Here is a 17,740-nt window from a genome sequence, read left to right on the forward strand (position 1 = left end):
CAAGAGAACCAACCTCAGTTCTTTGCCCATTCCACTCCCTCTCCCTCCCTTGAGCAGTGGGCCAGGCTCTAGCAAATTTAGCTATTTTTGAGAACTTCCTTATAATCTGGAGGGGAACTCTTGGAGCTGGATATGCTCCCTATAGAGTATTATGTTTTATCGCCCCCTCTCCCCCCAGAAAAAAGAATCTTCTGGGCTCAGCTTAGACCTTGGAGGCCTTTGTGAATTCAGTAAAGAGAGCTAACTTCTGCGGGCGGTGGCTGCCATAGGACAGAAGCAGCGAACCTCAGCAAAGAGGTGGGAGAGACTCTGGAGAAACCTCTTTAGAAGACGGATGCTTGAGGGGCGCCTGGGTGGCGCAGTCGGTTAAGCGTCCGACTTCAGCCAGGTCACGATCTCGCGGTCCGTGAGTTCGAGCCCCGCGTCGGGCTCTGGGCTGATGGCTCGGAGCCTGGAGCCTGTTTCCGATTCTGTGTCTCCCTCTGTCTCTGCCCCTCCCCCGTTCATGCTCTGTCTCTCTCTGTCCCAAAAATAAATAAACGTTGAAAAAAAAAATTTAGAAGACGGATGCTTGAAAAGGGTTCATGTTTGGACCTAGCTGGGAGACTGAGCCCTTAGAGGCTCAAGTGTGCCGAGAATCTTCCACAGAAACTGATCTAGACACTGGGTCCCAGGCCCGGGCCAGGGAGTCACATTGCCGGGGGGACCGGGTTGGGGGACATTCTGCATTGTACCAAAGATTCCAAGTGATTTTTGTCTAAATTTAAAAATATATATATGTGTGTATATAATGAAAATCTACAAACAGACAGAAAAGTGGTATACCCACCTTCTAGACTGTCATTTCAATTTAACTCTATTTGCTTCATCACATACCCGTTCCACCCACCCACCCATCCTTCTTTCCCCCCAACAATTCGTTCTTTTTTGAGGCATTTCAAAGAAGTTGCAGACATCAGTATACTTCCTGTAAATACTTCAGCATGCACTTCATTAAAAGGGGATCAGTATTGATTTACAAGTTTTTACTTTTGAGAGGAGATTTACATAAAATGAAATGCCTCAATCTTAAGCATACATTTGCTACATGTTACCAAATGCATTTACCTGTGTAACCCAAATCCCTATCAAGATATGGAATGTTACCAACATGCCAAAAAGTTCCCCCTTCCTACTCAATCCCTGCCCTACTCAATCCCTGCCCTACTCAATCCCTTCCTACTCAATGCCCCTTCCGACTCAATCCCTGCCCTCACTTCATCCCCCACCCCCACCCCAGAGGTACAACTAACCTAATTTTTTTCCATCATAGATTGTTTGCTTGTTTTGGGACTTTATATAATTGAAAGCATATAGCGTATACTATTTTGTGTAAAGCTTCTTCTGTTCAATGTAATGTTTTTGAGATTTATCCATATTGGTGCAGTTTGTTCCTTTTCATTGCTGAATAATATTGTATTGTATGAACATACTACAGTTTCTTTATCCATTTTCCAACTGATGGGAATAACTAGTATGGCGATGGTGTTGTGGAGAAGTTCAGGACAGAGGAAATGCCCATGATATCCTATTAACAAACATTTCAGGGGGCACCTGGGTGGCTCAGTTGGTTAAGCGGCCAGGTTATAAGCAGCTCAGGTTATGATCTCGTGGTTCATGAGTCTGAACCCCCTGTTGGGCTCTGTGTGGACAGCTCAGATCCTGGAGCCTGCTTCAGATTCTGTGTTTCTGTCTCTCTCTACCCCTCCCCTGCTCATGCTCCGTCTCTCTCTCTCTCTCTCTCTCTCTCTCTCTCTCAAAAATAAATTTAAAAACAGTAAAAATTTAAAAAAAAGAAAAAAATTTCAGGATACAAAGTTTATATGCAATATGATCACAACTGTGTGAAGAAAATAATTCATAAAAATACGCTAAAATATTAACAGTGGGTTTTCTGTGCTCTAAATTTTTAAAATTCATTTAATTTTATTTATTTTTATAAATAATTATAGATTTGGAAGAAGCTATCAAGGTGGTACAAAGAAGTCCCATACACTTCATCCACTGTCCTCGATGGTTACATCTTACATGACTTAGTACAATATTAAAACCAGAAAAATGTCCTTGCTATAAAGTGTGTGTATAGTTCTGCATCATTTATTCACACATGTAAATTCGTATAACCACCACATGCAAGGTACAGAATTGTTTCATCACCTCAAAGATGCAACCCTTTATAGCCACACCCATCTCCTCTCCCACCATCCCTAAGCCTTTGCAACCATTAATCTGTTCTCCATCTCTATAATTTTGGCATTTTGGAATGTTACATAACTGGAATCATATAGTGTGTGGCTTTTTGAGATTGGCTTTTTTCACTCAGCATAATGTCCTGGAGACCCATCAAAGTTGTTAGGTGTATCTGTAGTTCATTCCTTTTAATTGCTGAGTAGTATTCATTCAATGGTATAAGTAATTCTGCTCACCTGCTTTTCAAATTTCCTACTGAGTATGAAATATTTTAATTCTCAGGAAAAAGGAAAAGTACTGATAAGCAGGGGCAATGCATAGAGAAGCAGTTCATGCCTTCAAGGGAATGTTGTGTTGAATTAAATAATAGAATTTTAGACTTAGAGTGCCCTTGAAAGTCACCTGGGTAAATTTTTCACTTTGCAGGAGTTTTCCCTGCAATATCCTGACAGGTTGCTGTGCAGCCTCTGTGTGGATACTCCTAGTGATGGGGAACTCACTATCAAATAAAGCAGCTCCTTCAATTGATAACAAGATATGCCTTTCTTCCTGGAGTTTGGGCATGACTGAGAGAAGATCTTCTGTCATAGGTTGTTTTTATCCTGCCTGGGCTCTCTTTCCTATCTCCCCTAACCAAGCCCAAACAGTGAGCAAAGCCTGCAGAGCCTGAGCAAGCTATTGGATATGCTAAGTCCAGGAATGACCTCTCTGGGGAGATTTCAGTATTCACTGGCTTAGAAAAATAAGAGCTGCAGACCTTTTAAAATGGAATGAAATTCTGCATGAGTGCGCGCGCACACACACACACACACACACACACACAGAGATACCCATGGTCCTCTGGGAATAGTCTCCTTTCTGCCTTGAAGGTTGCCCCCCAGAAGGCACTGAACCACTAATCCAAGAGGAAAGGTCTCAGATTCTCTCCTTCTTCCAGTCCCCAGGATCAGACCTGAGATCAATTTCTTTCCCTTCCGCTTTCCTTGAGAGCAGACTCTGATCTGTCCATGGTTCTGATTGTTAATGTATTTCACTTGAGGGCAAGACATGGGTTCTTTCGTTCCTTCACGATAACTAATATACACTGAGCACTTATTATGCCCCAGGGACTGTGATGTCCTTACATTCAGCCTCTTTTTATTGTGGTCTTCCAGACATAAGGAAAAAGAGCACAGATCATAAACATACAACACAATGAATTTTCATACAGCGAATATATTCATGTAACCAAAACAAAGATCTAGAAACAGAACATTATGAGATTAGTTTTTTCCTACTTTTGAACTTTACATAAATGGATCATACAAATTGTCTTCTCTTTTGTGTCTGGCTTCTATTATGCTTGGGAAGTTTATTCATATTCTAGATAGTTGTAGTTTGTTCATTCTTGTTGTCATGTAGCGTTACCTTGTGTAAGACATTATGCAATTTATTCGTTCCGCTGCTGATGGGGTATTTGAGTTGTTTCCAGTTTTATGCCATTATGAATATTGCTGATATAAACACTCTTGTTCATATCTTTTGGTGAACATATGCTTTTCTATAACGTATAAGATATTAGATACACATGTATAGAGGAGTATGTATACACATACACACACATACATCGGGTGGACTGCAGCAGGTTTTTAAATTCCCGTTTTCAGATGAGAAAACTGAGGCTTGAAGAAGTTGAGCCAGGAAGTAGTGGAGCTGGGCTGCAAATCCCATCCTGTCTGGCATTGGAGCTCAAGCTCTCTATCCGTCATCTTTTACTGCCTCCTGGCACACAGGCCATTTAGAGGTACTCATGATGTGCCAGACTGGTTGCTGCCACTGAGGGAAATAAAAAAAGAGAGGAATGCACACTCTAGAAGGAAAATGATGAATATTGGTAAGGCACATGGGTGTGACAAGAAGTCTAAGGAAAAGGGGGTCATTTGTATCCTGGAAGATCACAGGAGGCTTCCTAAAGGAAAAAGCATCTAAAGAGAAAAGATGGGGGGAAGCTTCTGGGCGTGCCAGGGTGAAGGGAAGGAGTGCCAGGCTGAGAGAGTCTGAGGGCACAGGAAGAGTAAGTCCTCATATAATCGTAGCCACAAGGGCCCTCAGAGATCACCTTGTCCAGTCACCATTGTCCACTCACCGATTTTTGCATTGCTGGATTCCAAATTTATATAGCCAGTCTTGACCATCCCTCTGATCTCCAAACTCTTTTCTTTTTAGTTGGGTGACAAATCTGCATTTCAGATTTAACATTGCCAAGACAGGGCTCCCAACCCTGTCCACTCACACTCACTCCAAACTGCTCCTCTTCCAATCTTTCTTGCTCTTAGGAACTACCAGCCACCAATTACTCAGGCTCCAGACCACAGCATCATCCTTCCTTCCTTCCTTTCCCATACCCAACCCATGAGCACTCCCCCTCAGCTGTATCTACCAAGCACATCCTGAATCTGGTCTCTCCTTACCACCTCCCCGCGACCCCTCTGGTCACGACTGTCACCATCACTCACCTGGACAACTGCAACAACATCCTCCCTGCTCTCCTGTTTCCGTGTTCTTCCCGAAGGCCACAAGGAGAAGCCTACTTTGCCTCTTCCAGCTTCTGGTGGCTCCAGATGTTCATTGGCTTGGGACTTCCTAACTCCAATCTCTACTCTGTCTTCACATGGCCTTCTTCCCTGCATCTTCTCTCCCTATTATTGGTGACTTCCTCTTATTTTTTTAGGGCCAACCTGGATGATCCACGATGATCTCATCTTAAGACCCTTCACTTAATTACATCTGCAAAGATCCTTTTTCCAGATAAGGTCACATGCATAGCTCCTGGGTGGACATACCTTTTAGGGAGCCAAAAGGTACTGTACAACCCAGTGCAGAGGTGAAACTCAAAAGAAAAAAAAAGCTGAAAGAGTGTAAACTGAGTTTAAACTTTAGTCCTCCAGTGAGCGATTCCTTTTCAAAGCATAGAAGACTCCTGCCCTGCACATGCTTGCTATTTCAGCACTGACTGTCCACGCATCACTTCAAAGGTCATTGTGAGGAGGGAGTGTCTGCATTGTGCTCGCTGCAAGGCTAATTCGGGGCTATGAGTCTAGCCAGGGGCATTGCTGCAACCCCAAACCCATCAGATCCTCTCTGCTCCTTACTGGGGGGGGGGTGGTATTGCCACTACGATTTAGGGGCCAAAATAGTTTCTTTCTAGAAAATGACCTTTCCAAAGAGAGTCACCTGCTATGCAGATAGTGAAAGGAAAAAGAAGGGTGCCTGGGTGGCTCAGTTGGCTAAGTATCTGACTTGGCATCAGGTCATGATGTCGTGGTTCAAGAGTTTGAGCCCCGCGTCAGGCTCTGTGCTGACGTGAGCCTGGAGCCTGCAGCCTGCTTCACATTCTATGTTTCCCTCTCTGCCCCTCCCCTGCTCTCTCTCTCTCTTTCCCTCCCTCTCTCTCAAAAATAAATTTAAAAATTAAAAAAAAAAAGAAAGGAAAAAGAAGGGGTCCAAGGATGGCACGCAGCCTCTAAGATGAATGTTCCCTCAATGGTCTCCCCTCCTGGTTTTTATGTCTACGTGTCGTCCCCTCCCCCTCAAGCATGGCCTGGATCTAGTGACTTCCCTCTACTAAATACAATACAGTAAGAATGTCAGGATGTTATTTCCGAAATTAGGTCACAAAAGACTGTGGCTTCTGTACTGCTCAGCTTTCCTCACTCTCTAGCTTCCTTGCTTCTAGGGAAGCCAGCTTCCATATCAAGCCGCCCTGTGGGAGGCCCATGTGGCGAGGAACTGATCTCTCTAGCCAACAGCCTACAAGAACCTGAGGTCCAGCAGCCCTCAGAGAACTAAAGCCCGCCAACAACCTTGTGAGCAAGCTTGGAAGTGGACCTTCCAAGGCCGGCAGACAAGCCACAGGAATGAGCTTCGAACCTGATCTCCTCCACCCCCAGCTGAACCTTCCCATGTTGCAGCCTCAGCCAACGCTTTGATTGGGGCCTGTGGGAGACCCTGAGCCCCAGGCCCCCAGCTACGCCGTGCCCACAGAATCTGTGAGATGATAAACACTCATCGCTGATGATAAACACTCATCGTGAAGCCGCTAAGTTTTGGAGTCATTTGTTGTACAGCGATAGATACACCCAGATATAAATTTCTAGGCTCTACTCAACCACGTGGAAGGCTCAGGCTATAACCGTAGCTATGTTGACAAATTCGAGGATTCACAGATATTAGCTCATATCCCTTCTGGGGAGAATCTACAACATCTCCTCCCACTCCTTTTTATATTTTTAAAGAAACAGAATATCAAACTATAGTGACAGTTACACATTCTTTTTTTTTCCCCCAGCTTAATGTGTTAGGAGCATTTTCTCATCTCATTAACTGTACTTCGAAGCATTATTTATTCCTCGCGCTTCTCCAGCAGCCCATTTGATGAGTGCACCAACATTAATTTAGTCACTTCCCTCTCTCATGTTTTGAGCTCAAGGTGGGGTTTTAAGTCTTCGGTTCACGTCTATCGGCGCATGCTGGCCCCTTCAAGCAGGGCTTGTGGGGAGAGGGGGTAGGGGGTATGGGGTAGGGAGAAGGCAGGATCACCTATGTTTAAGTGTTTCTCATGCTGCATCAAGCCTACAACACTTCCTGGCTATGTGTCCTTTGCTTGTTACTTAACACCCCCAGGCCTCAGTTTCCCTTTCTGAGCAGTGGGAATAACAACCGTACCTACCTCACAGAGTTATTAGAGGCACAACCCGGGGGTTAACCCAGGTGAAACACAGCACAGTACCTGACAAATTTTAGGTCATACGGACACAAGCCAGACCACAGTGTCCTCACACACAGGGCCTGCCCCTCGTTAAGTCTCAGCCCATGGCGCATGATATCAACTCTCGTCCCAGACTCCCGCTGACCTTCAGTGAAAAGTATCTTGGCTTTCCTCCTACCAGTCTGCTTTCTATGAACCTGTGGTTCAGACCCCCACCCCCGGCACCACCCACAATCCTGAAACCATCACCCTTGGTCTAGCTGCGTGGCCCCGGACAAGTACATCCCATCTCTGGGCCTCAGCTTCCTCATCGGCAATATGGGGAGGGGGCTAGATTGGGAGGCCCATGAGGGATTGCCCACCTCTAAGCCCCTAGACTATTCCCTCCTCTTTCAAAGGCCCTTCAGTTTCAATCACGTAGAGTACAATCAGAGCTTTAAAAAAACTAGCCAAAGCAAAAAGAATTGGAAAACACTTTAATGTATTTACCACAACACGTACGCCAAGACGTGCTCAGCATCTTGGAGCGTGTCGAATACTTGCATAGTGTCTGTATGAAAATCCAGGTGGAGGATTGGGGTTTCTCGGCTCAGGCCCCTTACGGAGCGTGGGCTGAGTCTGAGTGAGAACCCCCACCCCCAATCCCAGCCGATACTACAGCTGAGCTCCTGCCTGGGAAAGGCAGGGAGCTGTTTGGGAAGAGCCTGGAGAGCTGACCCTGGAGACCCTCCTAGAGGTCTTGGCATGTCTATAGGTGCCCCTCCGGCAGACATCCCCGGGGAGACTGTTCTAGGCTTCTCCCCAACTCCAACTCACAAGTGCGGTTCCTTGGCACTGAAAGCACGGCTAGGGAAGAAAGAGTCCATTTCCGGGCTCCTGCTTGGCTGGCCTCTCCCCATCTAGGCCTGGACTCTGGACCAGCCCCGGTAGGGCGAGGTTTCAAGGACTGCAGGGATCTGTGGCCCTGGGAGGCACAGACCAGAAGAAAGGTCTCCTCCTTGCTCCCGGCGCTTCAACCTCTTCACGCCAGCCCCCGCTTCCTAGGACGTCAGTTCCTAGGGTGCCCGGGCCAGGATCCCACCAAGAAAAGGAGGAGCAGATGGTGGGGTTTCAGATCCCAAAAAAGGCCACGTGACCTTGGGCACATCACACGGCTTCTCTGGCCTCTATCTCCTGATCTAAGAAAGGGGAGCGACGATCCGGATTTTGCGCAATGACCACAGACTCGACATAAGATAATAGCAGCGACAGGGCCCGGCAGAGGGGTGGGCAGCAGGAATGACTCTCTTTTCTTGGCGAAATGCTGGGCCAGCGGGTCAGCCAAGAAAGGCAACCTCCAGGGGTGATGGAGGAGGTCCCTGTGTGCTATGGCTGCTCCTTCAGCCCCAGGAAGGGGCTGGCTCAGCTCCAGGGGGTGGTTTAGAAGTGAACTTGAGCAGAGGAGAGCAGGGGGAAGGCCAGGAGTGGGTGGGGACCGGGATCTACACCCAGCCCTTGCCGGTCTGCTGCTGCTGACGCAGGCTTGTGCTCCCTACCCTGCAGGCCGGCCAGCCCCAGAGCAGGTGAGGCGCTGTCAGGTGGGGACCCCAGCTTCCCCCTGGTGGGGTGCTCCACCCCAAGGGGCTGTAGAGGGGCAGGTTGGGCTGGGGGGTTGGGCAGGAGGGCGTCGAGCCTGGAGGAAGGCCTTAGCAGGCCGGAGCCAGCGGGCGAGGCTGACTGGACAGGGCTGGGGGACAGCTGGGGAGGGGGTGCAGGGGCCGCGGCGGAGCCAAGGGACAGAGAAGGCAGAGGGGACAGGAGGAGGCCAGGGGAACTATGAGGCCGCAGATGTGAAGAGAGCTGGTGGGCCGAGGGAGAAGAGACGGGGGTCTGGAACAGGCCCGGCTGTTCCTGGAAGCCATATTGTCCACAGGGCATGGGGTCCGGGGGCTGCTCAGTCTGGCCCCAGCAGCCAGGGGGCACCGGAGCCAAGCGGTTGGCGCGGTCCATCAGGCACAGGCGCTCGTGCGCACGCAGGGTCCGGCTCCACCACCCCAGCTCAGCTTGCAGAGTCTGGATCTCCTTCCGCAGCAAGCGGTTGTGTTTCTCCAGCGTCTCGTGCTGCTGGGGGCAGAAGCAGAAGGGTGGGGAAGGGGGTGTCAGCCGGCATTAGGGTCCCAGCACGAGCCCCGTACCCTGCCCCCAGGCTCCTTAACTTAGGAGGGAAGATACTACTACCATCTGAATGTCTAAGCTAAGGGCCCCTTGGCTCCTCGTCTCTGGCCAGCTCTTCGCCACCGCCCGCCACGTCTTGCCCCTTCTACTCCCACGGGGGCAGATTGGGCTGCTCTCCATCCCCGCCACCAGTTCCCTGAGCCAGCCGTGCTCCACCAGCCTGTCACCTCCACTCACCTGGGAGCTGTACCGACTGGGGCGCCCCTCAAACCACTCTGTTCTCTCGGCCCAGAGGAGCCATCCGGCAATTGCATCATCAACCGGACGTTAAAGGCTCCCACACCTCCCTGTGCACGGCGGGCCTGGCTCACACCTCCCGCTCCCCTTCACTTCCTGTCCCTCCAACGGACTCTGCTTTCTGCCACACTTCCTGTCTCCTCTCCCTGGCACCCTTCCAGCAACCTCCTCTCCCGGGCCGATCCCGATGTGGCCTTCTCATGACAACCGAGAGGTCATTCTGTCGTACGCACCTCTGGGCTGCTTCGTGTCACTGCCAGACCTCCCCAGGGCCCAGGACTCACCCACTGAGGCACTGTGGGAGGGGCCCAGGGTAGTGGTTCACAGGGCGACTATGTTCTATCCAGCACCCCTGAGTCAGCATCTGTTAGGGTCTGTTCTGCTGGACGCTGGGTCCTGAGACCCCCCCTTGATAGCACGCAGTTCTAAACAACCATTTACAGCGACAGCAACAAAAGAACTTTCTTTCCACGGCTCCCAAGGCTGAGTGACTTCCTCTGGTCCCCTCCCCAACCTCATCTCTTTCGTGGACAATTTTTAAAAGAGGAGGCAAGGATGTTTTACATAAAAATGTCGCTTCGGGCATGAACTCAAAATTCTAACGGAATCAAAGGCCCTGCTTCCAGGCTGGTCTCTGCCCGTGGAATAACGTTTTGAAAACATGTGATCAGGTCACCTCTCGCTTAAATTCTCCAGAGGCTTATGGGGCACCTGGGCGGCTCCGTCGGCTGAGCGTCCGACCTCGGCTCGGGTCATGATCTCACAGCTCCTGAGTTCGAGCCCCGCGCCAGGCTCTGTGCTGACAGCTCGGAGCCCGGAGCCTGCTTCCGATTCTGTGTCTCCCTCTCTCTCTGACCCTCCCCCACTCGTGCCACATCTCTGTCTCCCAAAAATAAATATTAAAAATCTTAAAAAAAAATGGGGCGCCTGGGTGGCGCAGTCGGTTAAGCGTCCGACTTCAGCCAGGTCACGATCTCGCGGTCCGTGAGTTCGAGCCCCGCGTCAGGCTCTGGGCTGATGGCTCAGAGCCTGGAGCCTGTTTCTGATTCTGTCTCCCTCTCTCTCTGCCCCTCCCCCGTTCATGCTCTGTCTCTCTCTGTCCCAAAAATAAATAAACGTTGAAAAAAAAAATTTAAAAATCTTAAAAAAAAAAAATATTCTCCAAAGGCTTCCATTCAACTCCAGAAATTGAGTCACTCATCGGTTCCTTCGTTCGTTCATTGGCCACCTCCAGGCTACTCACATGTTACCTCCTCAGGGAAGGCTTCCCTAGTTAGGTTGCCATCTCCCCCCCCTCCACACCCCCCCCCGTATTTTTCCCCATAGCGCTTATCACCAGCTGACATCCCAGATGCCTCACAGACAATTTATTTGTCCGGCTGGCTCCCCCATGAGAATACGAGCCCTGGAGAGTGTGGGGTGGGCTTCCGTCTGCTGTGTTCACAGCTGTATCTCCAATGCTTAAGACTTACACCTGTCACCCAGGAGACACTCGATAGGCATTTCTGGGAGGAATGAAGACATGAATGCATGAAGCCCCCTATCCCGGCCAGACGGACACCCTACTGGACATCGGTCCTCACTCGGGACAATCTACGGGGTGCTGCTCCCTCACACCCAAGCCCGGGCTCCTTCATTTGCCTGCAATGCCTTTTCTTACCTCCATCCATTTGGAAAACGATTCATCCTTCAAGACCAGCTCAGACTTCATCTCTGGTAATATCCTACTGCTGCTACCCGTGTGTTACCCCCCCCCCCCCACCGTGTGTTCCTAGAGTGCTCTATTCTGACTCTGTCATTCACTTCACAGGGCATTACTGAGTTCCCTCTGTTTGTCAGGCACTGTTCCGGGTGATGGGCAAATAGCAAGGAACAGAATCGTTCCCTGCCTTCGTGGCGCTTACAGTCTGGTGAGGGAGACAAGCGATAAATATCTGAATATGTAACTGAAGTTCAGGGCTAACAAGAAAAATAAAGCGGAGTCACAAGTAGACGTCTCTTTAGATCAGATGGCTTAGAAAAGTCCTTCTGAGGAGGTAGCATTTAAACCAAACAACTGAGGGGCGCCTGGGTGGCTCAGTCGGTTAAGAGTCCGACTCTTGGTTTCGGCTCAGGTCACGATCTCACAGCGTGTGAGTTCGAGCCCCGCGTCGGGCTCCGTGCTGACAGCACAGAGCCTGCTTGGGATTCTCTCTCTCTCCCTCTCTCTGCCCCTCCCCCACTCACTCTCTCTGTCTCTCTCTCAAAAATAAATAAATAAAACTTAAAAAAAATTTTTTTTAAATTAAAATAAATAAGAAATAAACCAAACAACTGGAAAGAAGGGAAGGTCTAGCTGGGCTGTTCTCTGAGAACAGAGGGGAACAGTTGACACAGAGCCCCTGAGGTTGGATGTGCTCGGCCAGCGAAAGAACAGGGAGGACAGGGCGTGGGATGTTAGGAGAGGGGGGCGGAGGGGTAGGGGTGGGGGTCGCAGAGAGCGTAGGGCCTTTGGCATGGAGGGCTGTGAATTTCACTCGTCGCTATAAGGACTAAGGGGTGTGCGGCCTTCCCAAGGGCCAGGTCCTGAGCCCAGGTCTTAATCCTTTCCCTGGGATGGAACTGGTAGTATCCTTGCTCTCTGCACAGAGAAAGAAGAAAAGCTCTAAGGGTCAGGTCACGATCCAAGGTCAAGTTACCATCCAAGGTCAAGAGGCAAGTACAGTGGAACCCTCTCCCGCCCCCCCCCCCACCTCCAAGGCTCCTTTGCCTCCTTTGATCTCCACAGGGGTCCTGCCAGGGGACAGGGATTATTGTCCCCATTTTTTTGGATGAGGACAGTGAAGGTGAAGGAAGTGCCTTGTAGCTATGAGTGCCGCAGCTGGGACCCTAAAGCCTGCCCACCTTAACCCTGAACCAGAGTTTCTCATAGTGTGAGTGCTGAGTTCTTCTGTTTGCTTCTACCTCTTGTCTCCTCTCTCTAGATCAGGGCGCCTTAAGGGCAGGGCTGGGCTGCAAATGCACTTTTGTGTCCCCAGAGACCCCGCGTGTATCTCAGCACCTCTCTCAAACTCAGGTGACCTGGAAACATGCAGCGTATAAGGGGAGCTGCTCATAGGCGGATGGAGACGAGGTGGCCGGGCCAGGTGAGTGGAGTCAGGATGGGGAAAGGAAGGCAACCCCACCTGGTGCAGGGCGTCTGCTTTATCCGTGTGCTTCTGCCGGCTGCGCTGGGCGGCCGCGCGGTTCTTCTGTTTCTTCTTCAGCCTCTGATGCTCCTCGGGGTCCTGCAGGGTGTGAGGCGGAGGGGTCAGGGGTCCCAGCAGGGGCTTGCACCCTCTGTCCAGGCCATCTGTAAAGCCACACCTTCCCCAGTTCAATTCCCCAGGGGGCTCCTTCCTCTGTCTCCCTGGGGGCGCACACGCGCACGCGCGTGCACACACACACACACACACACACACGCACGCGCGCGCGCGCACAGCATCCCTCCTTGCACGGCCCACCATGTTGGAACGCCGGCCTCACCCACACGTCCTGCTTACGGCCTGCGATGGGGGAGGACAAACAGAGAAGCCCAGAGCTTCAATTCGAACCCGGAGAGAACTGACTTCACACCCACACTCTCCTTACCAGCCATCTGGCTCTGGGCAAATCACTCCCTTCTCTGAGCCCAACCGCCTCAGCTGCACAACGGAGCCACCACTGCCTTCCTCACAGGCCATAAAACAGGTGTGGGCTCCACCTGCAAGGGCAGGGCCAGGGTCCGATTGGGCTCCGTGAGCCCCTGCCCAGCTCAGACCCGAAGCTGATGTTCAGTCACTCGACAAATATTTATCGAGCACCTACTGCGCGCCAGCTACTGAGCTAGGGGAACAGAGCCGCAGAGGAACCAGGCAAAAACCCCTGCCCCCAAGTGGTTCACATTCCAGTGTGGCAGCAACCCGGCAGGGACGCGTGAGTGGACTCCAAAGGTTTACAGCGGGACCCCTCCCCCTGCCCTGGTCCCCACATTAGGGCGTCGAGAAAATGGAGACAAAATATTTTAACCCAAATGCCCAGAGCTTTGGAAGGTCAGGTGAGAGGGAATGTTGGAGGCCCCACAGCTCCAGTCGCCCTCCCCTAGGTCACTCTGGACATATGTTCTGAGTGTAGGGAGCTCAGGCAGGACCCTGGCCTCCCTGCTGAGGACTCTGTGCTGCTCGGTTCAAGGTCACGACAGGCCCACTCCAGGTGCTGGGGGTGCCAAGAGACTGGAGCCTGGGGGAGAGACCAGCAGTGGACAGAAAGGGGTAGGATTTCGGTACTTGGGTCCTGGGGGAGGGGCAGGGCCTCCAAGGCGAGCCAAGTCTGAGAATTTGGGGAGGGAAGAGAATGTTCCCATCAAGGCAATGAAGGGAGAGTGGGTTAGGGGACAGGTTGCTCAGAGGCCACGCTCTAAACTGGAGTCTGGCTCTGAAATAGCAGAGCCCCAAAGCCCTCATTTCAATCACCTGGGGGACCTGAAGCCCCCCAGGAGGAGGCGTATGGATCCCTTGGTCACACAGCCCTGACCACATCCCTCCCTGCCCGGGAACTGGGGACCCTCGGGCATATTCCCCATCCCCTGTCCCTGGTTCCCCGTACTCACCGTCCTCGTCAGCAGCGCATTGCCCTCGCAGAGGTGCATGGCTTAGGCAAGGGGCGGGCAGAGGTGTCCCTCTGCTACTGTGACCTCCTGGTGCCCTCTGGGGGCCCTAGGAAGTGGCAGCTCTTTAAATCCCCGGTGACCACTCCGCCCCCGGCAAGACAAGTTTCAGTTTCTTCTAAAGCCACGGGCTGCTCAGAATCCCTGGCTCCGGTTGGCTCACGTGGCTGGAATTTCCTAACATGAACTGGCCTTCCGGTTGGGCCCCTTCTCTGGAAAGAGAATGACAGAGGGTGGCCAGAGGAGGGGGGAGACCAAAAGCCGGTTACGGGGAGGGTGTCCTGGGGGAGGGAGGGCAGGCTGCCAGGCACGGAACCAAGAGGAGAAGCCAGTAGGGGACGTAGGGCTCATGCGGGACACGGGAGAGCCTCTGGGCTCTGGAATGGCATGAGTCCAGGTTCACGGCCCACCTCTGGCACCCTGGAGCTGTGCAGCTTTGAGAAATCGATTCACCCTCTCTGAGCCTTAGTTTCTTCATCCCTAAAAGGGCACGGGGTGGCAGGGGGATGATACAAATACCCGCTCACAGGCTTCATGTAGGCACTAAGCGAGGTAATACAACCACCCCCGAACCCTCTGACACCAATGTTGAGGCGAGTGTGCAAAAATAAGCGATGGCCTTTAAATAGGAGCACAGATGGATAAATTACTGTGTTTTCATTCAACAGACCACGCAGCAGTAGAGGGAGGGATGTCTAGCAGTTAGGGGAACAGCTTCCAAGCTATGTGACTTGGGTACATAATTTCACCGTTCTGTGCCTCCCCCCCCCCCAAATCTATAAAGCGGGGATCAAGATAATTCTGTCGTGAGCAGCAAACGAGTTCAGGAAGGCAAGGCGCCTGCGACCACGCCCGGCGCGGAGTAAGAGTTTAACAAATATTTGCACTTACGACCTGGTGGACGATCGAGGCTGCACGTATCATCGTGCCTGAAAGTCTGTAACATCCAATTGCCTGAGGCCACAGCTGCAAGAAAGTCTGAACCACATCACTTCTGTGGGGTTTGCTGATAGGGGTATGCAAACACGCAATGAAAGTCCTGAAATGTGCCTGTGAACGAGAAACACAAAATTCAGAGAGCGGTGGCCTGGGGGGGGTGGTGTGCTGAGGGGGGACACACGGGGATTTCAGCTGTGTCTGTGGTGTTTTGTTGCTTAAACTCTGTGATGCTATTGTTCTCCACACGTATACCTGAAATGTTTCATAATAAAAACTTCTATTAAAGACCTAGCTAGCCCTGGAGCCTCAGGCAAACCTGGATGGTTGGAGGGACATGCTTGGAAGGGACATCTGTCTGGGGGAACCCAGAGGAGCCAGGAAGCCCCTCCCGAGAGCAGCATAGCAACTGATGTGGAGCACAGAGGGTCCCTTGCTCTGGTGACTAGAGCCTCTGGGGATTGTGCCTGAGTCCTGAGGGCTCCAGGCTGATGGTGTGGGACCACAGGAATGGCAAATAGTGTAGACGTGATCTTCTGATACGTAATGGTGTCCTGGAGTGCTGTGTTGGGGACTTCACAGCTGCCTCTGAGCTTTTCAGAAAAGAGCACTGCAAATGATTCGCCATATCGACCACGCCGTGATCGATTAGTGATGTCTGTCATGAGCAGGGCCTGGAGAGTGACCATCTCCCCCCCCCCCCCCCCCCCCCCCCCCCCCCCCCCCCGCTGCCACTGCTCTGCCTAAAACTGGGCATGAAACCAGTCTGGGCTTTAGAGTTAGACTTGACCCTCACACCCCGCACTTACAAGGTCTGAAAGCCTGGAGCCTCAGTGCTGTCCTATGTACGCGACAGATGACAGAGAAATCGTATGTATTTTACAAAGCTGTTTTGAGGATGGAGAAGAAGGAGCCGAGGAGAAAGCTCTTTGCATTGAGATTTGCGGGAACACGGGATTAATGAAGGCTCATGATTTCAAATGCCCAGGTGGGTGGGATTGGGCATGACGGCTGCGCCCAGCCCTCCCTGCTTGTAAGGGGTCTGGGGACAGAGGCTGAAATGGGGCACCCCTTGCAGTGAGGCTGCCTCGATTGCTCTGGATTGTTTTTGTTTCTGAAAAACCAAGAGGGCCAGGTCACCTTGCCTGCGGCGGGCACCTAAGGGGCTCATTAAGCCAGTCCAGGAGTTCCACAGGGAAGGATCTGGGGAAGCCACACGCGTGATGTAACCAAGGAAAAACACATCTGTGGGGCCGGAGGGCAGTAGCTAGGGCCCAACTGCTCCCCACCTCAGCCCCCAGCCCCAGACCGGGACCGCCAGTCTTTCCCTCTCCAGACCCCGGCTTTGGGTGGAAGAGAGGCAGTCGGCAAGTGTGCCTGCGGCCCCTCCCAGGAGGCCACAGCCCTGGAGGAAGTCTGAAGGAGGCAGCGTTTATGGCTTGCTGTCCCTGAGGAGTGGCAGGGATGAGGGACACAGGGTGGGTAATGTTTAACCCTGAACGGCCGTGTGTGTGGCTTCTCCAAAGAGGTGGTTGCCTTCCCAGGCTGGCAGGGCAGGCTTCAGGGCCATGCAGTCCAGCCTCTCACTTAGAAGATGAGGAAACGAATGCCCCGAGAGGCCAGGTGGCCCAGAGGCAGGGGGCAGAGGACACGCGTCTCTCCTCCAAGGCCTCAGTCCTCCTCCACACCCTGAGCCTCTGGTTCAAAGCCTGCAGTCCCCGTGGGTGAAGGCTGGGAGGCCTCCCCAAACCACAGCTACCGAGGGAGCTCTTGGGCAACAGGATCGTTGCCTGTCTTACTCTGAGGTATATCCCCTCAACACTGTCTCTGCATGATGGGTGTTCAATGAATGAATAAACCAATGAAAGCCCAGCAGACAGCTTGCCAGAAACCCCAAAAGCTTTCCGGACGAGTAACGAAGCTTCTGCTTTACTCATTCCCACGGGACCTGCCCTGGGTTCCTGGGGGACTGTCCTCAACCCAACCTCCTCATTTGACCAGTGAGGAAACAGAGGGACAGGGAGGATACAGTCGCGCAGCTGGTTTGGGAGAAGCTAGGACGCACTGATGCTCTCTCCCAGTTCCTTCCCACACCTTCCAGGTTGGACAGATGCTAGGGGTCTCCAGTTTTCCAGGCATGAGGACCCTCTTTCCAGGTCTCCCCACCCTGTGCACCCCTCATTTGAGGGCTGACCTCCTCAGGGCACCTCGAGGGAGCGTCAGATGACGGGTAGCAGAGAAAGAGGCCAAGTGGCTGCTGGTGGGGCTGAGGCTGGCTATCGACTGCCCGCCTGCAAGTGTGGATGGGCCTGTGCGGGAGCTGCGCCTCAGCTGGCACAAACTCACAAGGCGCCCGGGTGTGTGACACACGCCCAGCACATCAGCCAACAGGGCAGGGTGTGGTCTGTGGCAGCAGAGGGCACTTCCTTACTGAGGAAATCAGGGCAGACTTTCCAAGAAGCAGCTCTTTACCAAGGACATGGAAGGATGGGCAGGGGTCCATCCGGGGACCTGGAACTTGATCTTGGGCAAGTTACCTAACCCTTCATGCCTCTTCTGTAACATGGGCATAATCACATAAGGATTTGAGGAAGTAATATACGTAAAGGGCTTAGAACAGTGCCCGGCAGGGGCGCCTGGGTGGCTCAGTCGGTTAAGCGTCCGACTTCAGCTCGGGTCATGCTCTCACAGTCTGTGAGTTCGAGTCCCGCATC

General features: G+C 52.1%; 1 protein-coding gene across 2 annotated transcripts; it reads right to left on the bottom strand.

The window, feature by feature from the left end:
* Positions 1-7,435: 7,435 nt before the first annotated feature.
* Positions 7,436-15,136, bottom strand: BATF2 (basic leucine zipper ATF-like transcription factor 2). 2 transcript variants are annotated; one of them, XM_047071126.1, is made up of 4 exons: positions 14,982-15,136; positions 14,034-14,302; positions 12,592-12,693; positions 7,436-9,079 (listed from the first exon to the last, which is right to left on the bottom strand). In XM_047071126.1, exons 2-4 carry the CDS (start codon positions 14,070-14,072, stop codon positions 8,396-8,398), a joined length of 825 nt encoding a protein of 274 aa, XP_046927082.1. In that variant the 5' UTR covers positions 14,073-14,302; positions 14,982-15,136; the 3' UTR covers positions 7,436-8,395. The 2 variants fall into 2 exon arrangements, 1 of the variants encoding a protein (XP_046927082.1); XR_006960590.1 differs by lacking the exon at positions 7,436-9,079 and adding an exon at positions 11,672-12,047.
* Positions 15,137-17,740: the final 2,604 nt, after the last annotated feature.

This window comes from Lynx rufus, unplaced genomic scaffold (assembly GCF_022079265.1).
Source record: "Lynx rufus isolate CCGP_SWC_20201006 ecotype Redwood Valley unplaced genomic scaffold, mLynRuf1.p SCAF_9, whole genome shotgun sequence".
In the NCBI taxonomy this organism is placed as follows: Eukaryota; Metazoa; Chordata; class Mammalia; order Carnivora; family Felidae; genus Lynx; species Lynx rufus.

Coding starts and splice junctions, on each gene's coding strand:
- BATF2 (XM_047071126.1), bottom strand. CDS start 14,072: ATGCACCTCTGCGAGGGCAATGCGCTGCTGACGAGGACG. Junction 12,694..14,033: donor ATGCGCTGCTGACGAGGACG/GTGAGTACGGGG, acceptor CACACCCTGCAG/GACCCCGAGGAGCATCAGAG. Junction 9,080..12,591: donor AAGCAGACGCCCTGCACCAG/GTGGGGTTGCCT, acceptor TTCTGCCCCCAG/CAGCACGAGACGCTGGAGAA.